Source organism: Mus musculus, chromosome 15, assembly GCF_000001635.26.
Source record: "Mus musculus strain C57BL/6J chromosome 15, GRCm38.p6 C57BL/6J".
In the NCBI taxonomy this organism is placed as follows: Eukaryota; Metazoa; Chordata; class Mammalia; order Rodentia; family Muridae; genus Mus; species Mus musculus.
Window position 1 is genome coordinate 103,894,622 of NC_000081.6, and position 10,495 is coordinate 103,905,116.

General features: G+C 36.9%; 1 protein-coding gene across 1 annotated transcript; it reads right to left on the reverse strand.

Annotated features, from left to right (window-relative positions):
* Window positions 1–1,233: 1,233 nt before the first annotated feature.
* Window positions 1,234–4,691, reverse strand: Mucl2 (mucin-like 2). Its single transcript, NM_009267.2, has 4 exons — window positions 4,563–4,691; window positions 3,787–3,825; window positions 2,702–2,971; window positions 1,234–1,434 (listed from the first exon to the last, which is right to left on the reverse strand). Exons 1-4 carry the CDS (start codon window positions 4,618–4,620, stop codon window positions 1,385–1,387), a joined length of 417 nt encoding a protein of 138 aa, NP_033293.2. The 5' UTR covers window positions 4,621–4,691; the 3' UTR covers window positions 1,234–1,384.
* Window positions 4,692–10,495: the final 5,804 nt, after the last annotated feature.

Below are 10,495 nucleotides of genomic sequence, written 5' to 3' on the forward strand. Positions count from 1 at the left end.
ACCAGTGTTCTTAATCAAAGAGCAATCTCTCCAGCATCTCTCTCTGACAAATCCACTCTTAATGTGGTAAAACTTACTGGTTTCTGTATGAATATGCATCCTGGTATTTAACTGAATTAAATGATCAGATCCAAGGAACTTTTGTTAGAATTTTTAGATGTTTCTCTTTGAAGAATCATATCATTTGCAAGCAAGTTATCATACTTCCTCCCTTACTTATATATCCCTATCATTTCTTTATCTTATCTAAGTCTTCTAGATAAGAGTTATGGTAATATATTGAATAAGTGTAATGGGATTTCAGTTGAAATACCTGCCTTCTAGATATAATTTGTTTAGGGCTTTTATCATGAAGGGAAATGGATATTAAATTTTATTAAATACTTTTGAATTATATACTGAAATGACTAGCATGCTTCTATTTTTATTCTGTTCATTTCCTAGTTATAACTGATATCTCTGGGATAAACCCAACTGTATCATCATGACTGATCTATTTGATGGTACTTCATTTGCTCTGTACTTTTGAATCGATGATCATTAACAACTAAACTTTCCTTTTTCGTTTTTACTGTCATGTCCTTGTCTAGTTTGGGTAAAGGGGGTAACCTTGGCTTTCTAGAATGAGTTTTGAGAGATCATCTCTCATTAAACTTTGAATAATTAAGTAGTATTACCCCAAGTTTGTAAAGGTTTTGTAAAATCCAGGAGTAAGGTCATCAGGCCCTAGCCTTATTTATGCTTGTAGACTTGTGAACTCTTGCTCTTTGCCTACTCATAAGATAATCAACACACCTTCAATTTCACTGAAACTGAAATCCAGGCTCTAAAGTACCCAACATAATCTTTTTAAAGGATTATTTTTATTTTATATGTATGAGTGTTTGTCTGCAAATACATGAATGAAACTGAACACTTAAACCACTTAGTTAGTATATTAATATTGAAAATAGTATGTTAATATTAAAAGCTCAGGCCTCTAGTGATATGCCTAATATTTATATCTTATTTATAGATATAGTTATTATTTAAAGTCTTTCTCAGACTTTCAATTCTGTGTTTATATCATGGAATGAACTCAGTAATCTTTAAGATAAAACTATAGCCCAATTTTTAAAAAGAGACTGAGGTACTACCTGAGAATATTTTGCATCTCCATGGTTTTTGCCTACACATTCAACATCAGTCCATACAAAAACAAAAAACAAACAAACAAAAAAAAAAACAAAAGCATTTTGATGCTGCTCATGATTACAATTTATTTGATAAAAGATAAAAGTTAGCAATGAGAGAGAGGGAGAATAGTCAGGATAAATAACTGGAGGAAATCAAATCAAGAATGTGCTAGTCTGTTTCAGAAAGATCAGTAGTAGAAGATGCAAACTCATCCACGTTGTAAGAAATTCTTTAGTTTTTCAACCCCACTTTTAATAACTGTAAGAGAAAGAAAAAGTAACAAGGATTTTTTGAGATTTCATTTTTTTGTTTTAACCTGAACGAGGACTACCAACTCTTTTATGTTTGATAGAAGCCACAACAACAACAACAACAAAAACACATGAAATTTTCATCTCTCAAAGTTAAAAGTCACAGATTTGGTGGCAGAGGCCCAAGTTCATTACCTTCAGGAATTACTGGCAGGAAGGCCAAGAATTCATGGCTAGTCTGGACTACATAGTGAAGCACTGTCTCAAAAATAAATAAACCAACCAATTTTTATTTCCCATCTACACTATTTGGATATATAGTCTACAATGGAGCCATTAAGCCGGACTTTTACAGAGTTATAAAGGAGGGTGGTTAGCATTAATTTTCCTTCTTTTAGTGCACAAGGAATCCAGCTTCTCTGGTAAAGAAACTATGGCCATATACTCACTCAGCATTTGCCAGCACAGATCACCAAGCACAATGATAAACAACAGTCCAGATATGAAAGAGAAGCAATACCTGGAGAAGGTTCCTCAGCACTTTGTCCTCTGAGGGCAAGCGCCATCCTCCATCACTGCCCTATCTCTCAGAGAAAAGCTGCTCAGTTGAAGCCTCCCATTCTTTCATTTTTAAAATATATATTACCTGGACTAATTTTCTAGAGATCTGAATCAGATCAGAAATGTGAATTTTATAACATGATGCCTGACATATGCATAAAACATGATATAGTATAATATAATTGGTATTACTTTAAAGTTGAAGGGCTAGGAAAAAAAAACCCTCATGCTAAATAAATTTTTAAACTTTAAGATGTCTCCTGATTTATGTTTTAACAGCCATCCATGGAAGACCTCATCACAAAGCCATTTTCTATTTCAATTTTTAGAATAGTCTCCAAAGAAAACATGACTTTTTATTTAAGAAAAAGAAAAGCCATGCAGTTGCCATGCTACCTGGAGACACTTTACACTTTCAATAATTTCTGCTGTATTTACATTGTCTCTAACAGATCTAATATTGCAAGATAGATGCAGCTAAAATTGATGATAAAATTGATTGATAACATACTCTTGTCAACTTCTGATCCTTCTGGTGCTTAAATATAAACAATATGATGAACTTAGAAAAGAGGGGGAAAAAAGGGTCTCTTCTTCTCCCTCTCCTTACCCTCCCCTACTTCCTCATGAAAGTACAGTTCACTGTAGCCATGGGGAACCTAAGGATTCGAAGAATTCCATAAAGAACAAAATTAGATGAAATGTTTTTTTACCGGTTTTCATGTTTTCAAGTTTAGTTTTTGCATTGGACTCGTCTTCCGTTTCAGTGTTGTCAACGCCACTGTTCTGATCAGAGGTATTATCCCCGGTACTGTTATCATTTAACTCTTCCTTGTTGTCTTCCTCAGAGGCCTCATTAGCAGTGTTGGTATCATCAGTGTTCACATTTTCTTCTTCGACTGAATCAGAGGAATCAACTTCTTGATTTTGATCAGTACTATCTGCCTGAGTTTCAGAGCCAGTATTTTCACCAGCAGAATCAGCTGAAATTAGAAGGAAAATCTCCAGTGAGATACTGACACTTTTTTGGAATGTTATTGGTCCCACCCAGAATTATACATTCATTCTTTATTCTGAATTCACTAATTCTATCAAATATTTAGTCTGTCACATATGTTATTGCTTTATCTTTCATGACCTTACTATTTTCTTGGGCAATGACACTGACCAAGACATAAGCAAGCACTTTGTGACAGGCATGAACATAAAAATAAAGCCCAAGCTAGTTACAGACACTATTGTCCAAAATTCACAAAAAAACTTCCTAGGCAACAGCCTCCAGTACCAGTTCCAAGAAGAAAATCAAACATGATTCTGAGACTAACACACCTATGTAAAGCACAGGCCTCTGCTTCTGCCTCAACCCACCCTGGCATATGTTCCCAGGCACTCAGTCCATAGCACTTTTAGGAATTTGCTGTCTGTTCCAGTGTTAATTGCTCTCTTTTATACACATGAGTTATAAAATCAATCCTTCCTTTAATTTGTGGAAGACCTTCTGTGCACTCACATATAAAATTAAAGCTACAGTATCAGACTTCATGACCTTTTATCTACTACATAAGAACAATGAATGCCTAGAGTTCCTCTTAGTCCATGTCAGAGGTTTAATTATCTTTATATGAGGAATAAAATGTTATCATTACATTAAAAATAATTTTATAATCAAGATTGAAGCTTTCCATCATTTTACTAAAATTTCCTCACATATCATAGTATCCAAATGATATTGGTTACCAAGAGGCTGTGAAGGGAAAATGGTTATGGTAGGAAGGTAATGAATGGTACTCAGACTCACCAGTTCCAGAAGTTTCAGTACTGTTTGTCTCCGGGTCCTCTGAAGAAAAATAAGCAAAATAAGACAGAAGAACTTAAGTAACGTTTTGATGAGATCGAGAAGATGAACACTAATAGAGACATGTGCAACTAAGTAGACAGATTGAGGGAAGCACATGAACAGATAAAGAAAACCTTTGACATCTAACATGTGGTCAGTTTTGCTTTCCTGAAATAAGTCTTTAGTCACATTCTCAAATGTAACTTATTGACATTAAAAAAGCATTTCAGTGCCATGTTCAGAATAGAGGAAAAACTGGACTGAATTAGGAACCCCGGTGGAGCCTACCTACCTACAATGATGTGTCAAAATGGAGGTGAGTACCAGCAAGATGGCTCAGTAGGTAAAAGCTCTTCTCTTACTAGCTGGGTGATATGAGCTGATCCCATAGTTGAAGGAGAGAACTGACTCCTGTCTCTAACCTCCTCACATGCATAACAATATGTTTGAGACCCTGACACCATATGGCAGATACACACACACACACACACACACACACACACACACACACACAGACAATGATAAAGATAAATGTGAACAGGATGTAAAGTGAATAAATAAATTACCAAAAAAGAAAAAAAAAACTGTTTAAGTTTAAAAAATGAGATAGTACCAGGTACTAGATAAGAGGACAGGAAATAGCAGCATGTAAGAATCCATAAATTCATGTTTCACTGAGTAAGTATTTTCATGTATTATGGACCCCATTTTAAGTTAAAGTAAAAATCTTTACTTACGGCAAGAGACTAGGATAGTGGAAACACCAAGCAACACAAGGAGTGCCAGGAACTTCATGGTGACAAGTAGAAGAGCAGGAAACACACAAGATCAAGCTCCAATACCAGGAGACAAGGAAGACTCTTGACACCAGGGTTCCACATCAAGGACTATATAGGTAGAGCACACCAATCAGAAGCTGCCACAACCTGGTAGGTGTGTAACAGGAAAGGTTGGGAAGTGAAGTAAATGAGAATCAACCACACAGCCAGAGGCCATTTAGAAAGGTCATGACTTCAAATGTTTGGCAAATCCTTAATTCTGATAATGTAAGTGTTCAGTCAAGCTGTTGTCCAGTAAATAACTTCTGTCTTTCTCTTGTGTGAGGCACGGGGCTGCCATACTTATAAACTCCAAGAAGCTGTGATGTAGGCATGGTCCTACCAATGTCTGTACTCTCCTTTCAAGATAGTTCAAATTAGAAACTTTCAGAATACTCAGATTTGTGTCTAATTCAAGGGGTAAAGCTGCTGAAAACCAAGTGTTTTCCAGAGTGTCCACAGTGTATATTCAGTAAGGGCCATCCTATCACAGGGAAAGTGAACCCAACACTGATGGAAAGACCAAATGTGACTTCACAGTATTTCAGCAATTCTTGTATAAAATTCAAAGTATTAGAGACAAAGGACAGGGAAAAAATAGCGTTTTTAATTACTGCATCCACTGAGTCCACTAAACATTTTTGTTTGTTTGTTTGGTTGGTTGGTTGTTTCTCTTTCTTTTCTTTCTTCTCTTTCTTCTTTTATTTTTTTTCAGTTTTTGCTTTGTTTTGTCTATAACTTAACATTTCTCATAGCCAAAGCTAGCTTTGAACTTCTGATCCTCCTGCATCTACATCTTAAGTGTTGAGATTAAAGGTTTATGTCACCACACCCAGACTTATAATTATGACTAGGCACTATGATAGATATTGGAAAAATTGTAGAAAACAAAGCACACATATACCTCAATCTATACATACTTCAAATAACAACAACTGCAAAAACTCAAAAATACCAAGCTAAAACTGAAACAAAAAACCGACTACATTGGAAAATAAAGAAATAGCAAAAGGATAAAAATTCATTGTAGCATGTATGAAGGAAAAAATTTCATTACAAATATGCATATGACATTAAAGGAAGGAGAGTACTATATGGGGGGACAAGGAAATGATCTAGAAAGAGGGAAAGTAGAAAAGAAAGGGCCATGAAATCATTGTGTTATAAAAGCATATGTGGGGACTGTGTGGGAAGGAAAGGCATCTTTAGGGGGCAGAAAACAGTAGGGGTGTGAGAAAGGAAAAAAGCACATGTTGACTTCTGAGTGAGATGGCAGATTGTGCCCTATTGTGATCTATGAAAGAAAACAGGATTAAGAACAGTAGTTTTTCTTCCTACAGGAGATAATCACTGATGATAAAGGGAATCTCTGAAAAGCAGCAGGCAGTAATGTCAACAATCCATGCATCTTGAGCAATGTCTGTGGAAACTACCAAGAGGTGCTTCAGTTCCTCTCCCTTCTCTCCCTTCCCACTCCACTCTGCTCAGCAGCACACAAATGCTGCAGGAACCACAGGCTGGAGAGATGAAACAGGCTTTGGAGGCATGACAGCAGCTGGGATCACAGTAAGCAGGGAAAATCACTATGAGGAGGAGAGGCTGAAATGTAATGTGCAGCCTGAAGCTGTAAGAAGGAATAATGATGCAAAATAGGAAGCACAGTGGTGACCTGAGTGCAGTGAAGGCAGAGCTATGTCACAGCCACATGCAAACTGACCTGGCCTGTGGAGACTACAGGAGCAGATGCTGGCATAGCTTTCACTGTGGTAGGATGAACATTTCCAGCCTAAATATCATGTATGATGTTAACATTCCTTCTTTAGGTTTAGAAACCCAAGCAGGGGATGGATGACCATCCCCCACTTTTTTTTTTTTTTTTTTTTGAGACAGGGTTTCTCTGTGTAGCCTTGGCTGTCCTGGAACTCACTCTGTAGACCAGGCTGGCCTTGAACTCAGAAATCCACCTGCCTCTGCCTCCCAAGTGCTTGGATTAAAGGCGTGTGTCACCACCGCCCGGCCATCCCCCACTTTTTAAAATAATAATGGGTGAACATTTCCCTAAAGCAATATTTTGTGCTAAAGTCTGGGGAAAAGGAAGTTTTACACCTTATTTAACTAAACAGAAACTCAAACCAAAGACAATTCAATTGAAATCATTTCAACATTGCACACTCAAAACTCTGGTTTTACAGGTTTGAGCTAGAGCTAAGCTGCACAGCCCCAGTCAGTGCAGTTTATTATTTAAAACAGCAGAGGGAAGGAATGAATTAAAATCCATTCTATCAAAGAAAAAATATTAATTAGCTTTTCTTTTATATTTACCTTTAAAAAAATAGCTGTCTCTTGTGAGACTATTCCGGGGCCTAGCAAACACAGAAGTGGATGCTCACAGTCAGCTATTGGATGGATCACAGGGCCCCCAATGGAGTTGCTAGAGAAAGTACCCAAGGAGCTAAAGGGATCCGCAATCCTATAGGTGGAACAGCAATATGAACTAACCAGTACCCCCCCCACCCCGCCCTGGAGCTCGTGTCTCTAGCTGCATATGAATCAGAAGATGGCCTAGTCGGCCATCAGTGGAAAGAGAGGCCCATTGGTCGTGCAAACTTTATATGCCTCAGTACAGGGGAACAACAGGGCCAAGAAGTGGGAGTGGGTGGGTGGGGGAGTGGGTGGGGGAGCGTGTGGGAGACTTTTGGGATAGCATTGGAAATGTAAATGAAATAAATACCCAATAAAAAATAATATATTAATAATTAAAAGGAAGAAAATCATGTTGAATTTTAAAATAATAAGAAAGTATGAACAGCACAATTGGGATCTGTGGGACACAAAGCTTAAAATTGTATAATCATGAGGGTAGCAGGAGAATCAGTTTAGGCTACATACACAAATGATACATAAAATCAAAGCATAAAATTTTCAAAATGTAGAGAAAGAAACGACATCAGATTTAGGAGACATTTAGGCCATCAAGCAGACAAGATCAGGAAAAAGTCTCCACTCAAACCATGCTATAGTTAAAACAGTAGGTGTAAGGAACAAAGAAGAAATAATGAAGCTGCACAATAAAAACACCAAGCCATATATATATTAAAAGCCATGAGATTGTTTAAACAGAAACTCTAAAAGCTAGAATGTAGAATTATGTATTCCAATTTTTGAAAAGAAATGACTGCCAACCCAGAGTACTCTATGCAGCAAAACTTTTTTATAGAATATATTTATTTTCATATGGTATATTCTGATTGTGGTTTCCCCTCCTTCATTTCCTCCTAGATCTTCTCCACTTCCCCATATATCCAACTTCTTATCTTCTTTCTCTCTGTCTTTAGAAAACAAACAGGCCAATAAGAAAACATAAAAACCAGAATAACACAAAGTAAACAAGTAAACAGAGGAAAAGCAATAACAAGGAAAAAACAGAAGACACACATGTGCTTCCTGAGGAATCACATACTGATTTCCAAAGTCACTGGGTGAGTTTTTGCTCCTTAGAATGGACGAGTGCTCCTCTTATCCTACATCTGCACCATCATGAGCTGTCTTGTTTCATTAATCTTGGTCACTCTTATTCACTAAAATGAAATCACAGAGATTTTTTTCTCCTTTATTGAAAAATAGATTCTTTTCTATCATGATTACAGTTCTCCTCCCTCTACTCCTCCCAGTTCCCTCCAGATCTCCTTCCATCAAGATAAATTCCCTTTCTCTCTCTCATTAGAAAAATATAGGCTTCTAAGCCATAATATTAAAATAAAACAAGCCAGGCAGTGTTGGCTTATGCCTTTAATCCCAGCACTTGGGAGGCAGAGTTAGGTGGATTTCTGTGTTCGAGGCCATCCTGGTCTACAAAGTGAGTTCCAGGACAGCCAGAGCTACACAGAGAAACCCTGTCCAAAAACCAACAAAATTAAAAAATACATTTCACACACACACACACACACACACACACACACACACACATATATATATATATATATATACACATATATATACATATATACATACATATATACACACACATATATACATATACATACATATATATGATAGAAACTATCACTGTGAGATAAACATTTCAGCTATTGAAGCTGGGTAAGAAAAGCCAACAGAAGGAAAAGAATCCAAGAAAGGCACAAGAATCAGACACACATTTATTCATACACTCAGTAGTTGCATAAGGACATTAAAACTGAAGTCTTTATTTGCATTTCAAATGTTATCTCCTTTCTCTGTTTCCACCTGGAAACCCCCTACCTTGCCCCCCTTCCCCCTGCTTCTATGATGTGTTCCACTACCGACCCACAAACTGCCACCTCCCTGCCCTGAAATTACCCTACAACTAGGCCCTTCACAGGGCCAAGTGTCTCTCCTCTGCTACATATGTGGCTGGAGCCATGGGTTCCTCCATGTATACTCTTTGGTTAGTAGTTTCCTCCCTAAAAGCTCTGGGGGTCTGGTTGGTTGATATTGTTGTTCTTCCTATGGGGCTATAAACCCCTTCAGTTCCTTTAGTTCTTTCTCTAAATCATCTACTGGGGACCCCATTCTCAGTCCAACAGTTGGTATGATATGTTAAACAGTTAACTGGGCCATTTGTCTTGGGCTTGAACCCCAACAATTTCCTGCTGTCTAATGCTTTTGAGTGTTATTTCTTCTTTTTGTTGTAGAGCTTTCAGGTGTGCCATTAGGTTTTTAGTCTACGATTTCTCTGATTTTTTTTTTTTGAATGCAGGTACTTAGTACTATGAACTTGCCTCTTAGAACTGCCTTCATTGTGTCCTATAAGTTTGAGATGTTGTGTATTCATTTCCATTCAATTCTAGAAAGTTTTAAATTTCCGTCTTGACCCAATTTTCATTCAGTAGGGAGTTTTCAGTTTCCATAAGTTTGTAAGCTTTTTGTTGGATCTGTGGTTGTTGATATACAGCTTTAATCTGTGCTTTCAGATAAGATGCAGGGTGTTATTTTATTTTTCTTGTATCCATTGAGGCTGACTTTGTGTCTGAATATATGGTCCAACACATTTTGGAGATGGTTCTATGAAGTGCTGAGAAGGTATATTCTTTTGTCTTTGGATGGTAATGTTCTGTAGATATATCCTAGACTCATTTGATTTATAATTTCATCTAGCTCTAGATTTTTTTTTCTGTTTAGTTTTTGTCTGGATGATCTGTCTGTTGATGAGAGTGGGATATTGAAGTCTTCCACTACTAACATATGAGAGTCAATATATGATATAACTGTATTGATGCTTCTTTTATGAACTTGTTTGATGTGCAAACATTTTGAATTACAATAGCTTCTTGCTGGATGTTTCCTTTGATGAATATGTAGTGTCTTTCCCTATCTCTTCTGATTAGTTTTGGGTTGAAGTTTATCTTGTTAGATATTAAAATGGCTACACTATTTTAATATCTTGCATTCTTATACTTGGATTATCTTTTTCCATCCTTTTACTCTGAGGTAATATTTATCTTTGACAATAAGTTATTTTTCTTGGAGGCAGCAGCAGTATAGATCTTGTTTCCTAGTCAAACATGTTCATCTGTATTTTTTTATTGGGGAACTGAGACTAATGATGTTGAAAATTATCAGTGAGCAACGTTTCTTGGTTCCTGTTATTTTGTCATGGTGGTGTAAGTTTGCCCTCCTCTTTTGATTTGCTGATTTGGGAATATAGAATAATGCAACATAGTCCCCCTCTCCAACTGTGTTTTGCTACTTGGGAAACAACTACTTACACCTTCCCCTTTTTCCTACAGTCCCTGGCTTTTAGTGACCTCATTGTAGTCTCCATTTTCATGAGTTTAATGTTTTTAAGATTCCACATATGAGATTATAGAGTA

What these genes read in the sequence shown, in the direction of transcription:
- Mucl2 (NM_009267.2), bottom strand. Translation starts at nt 4,620, where the DNA reads ATGAAGTTCCTGGCACTCCTTGTGTTGCTTGGTGTTTCCACTATCCTA. An exon ending in CACTATCCTAGTCTCTTGCC is followed by an intron (nt 3,826 to 4,562) that starts GTAAGTAAAGAT and finishes ATTTTTCTTCAG; the next exon opens with AGGACCCGGAGACAAACAGT. An exon ending in TACTGAAACTTCTGGAACTG is followed by an intron (nt 2,972 to 3,786) that starts GTGAGTCTGAGT and finishes TTCTAATTTCAG; the next exon opens with CTGATTCTGCTGGTGAAAAT.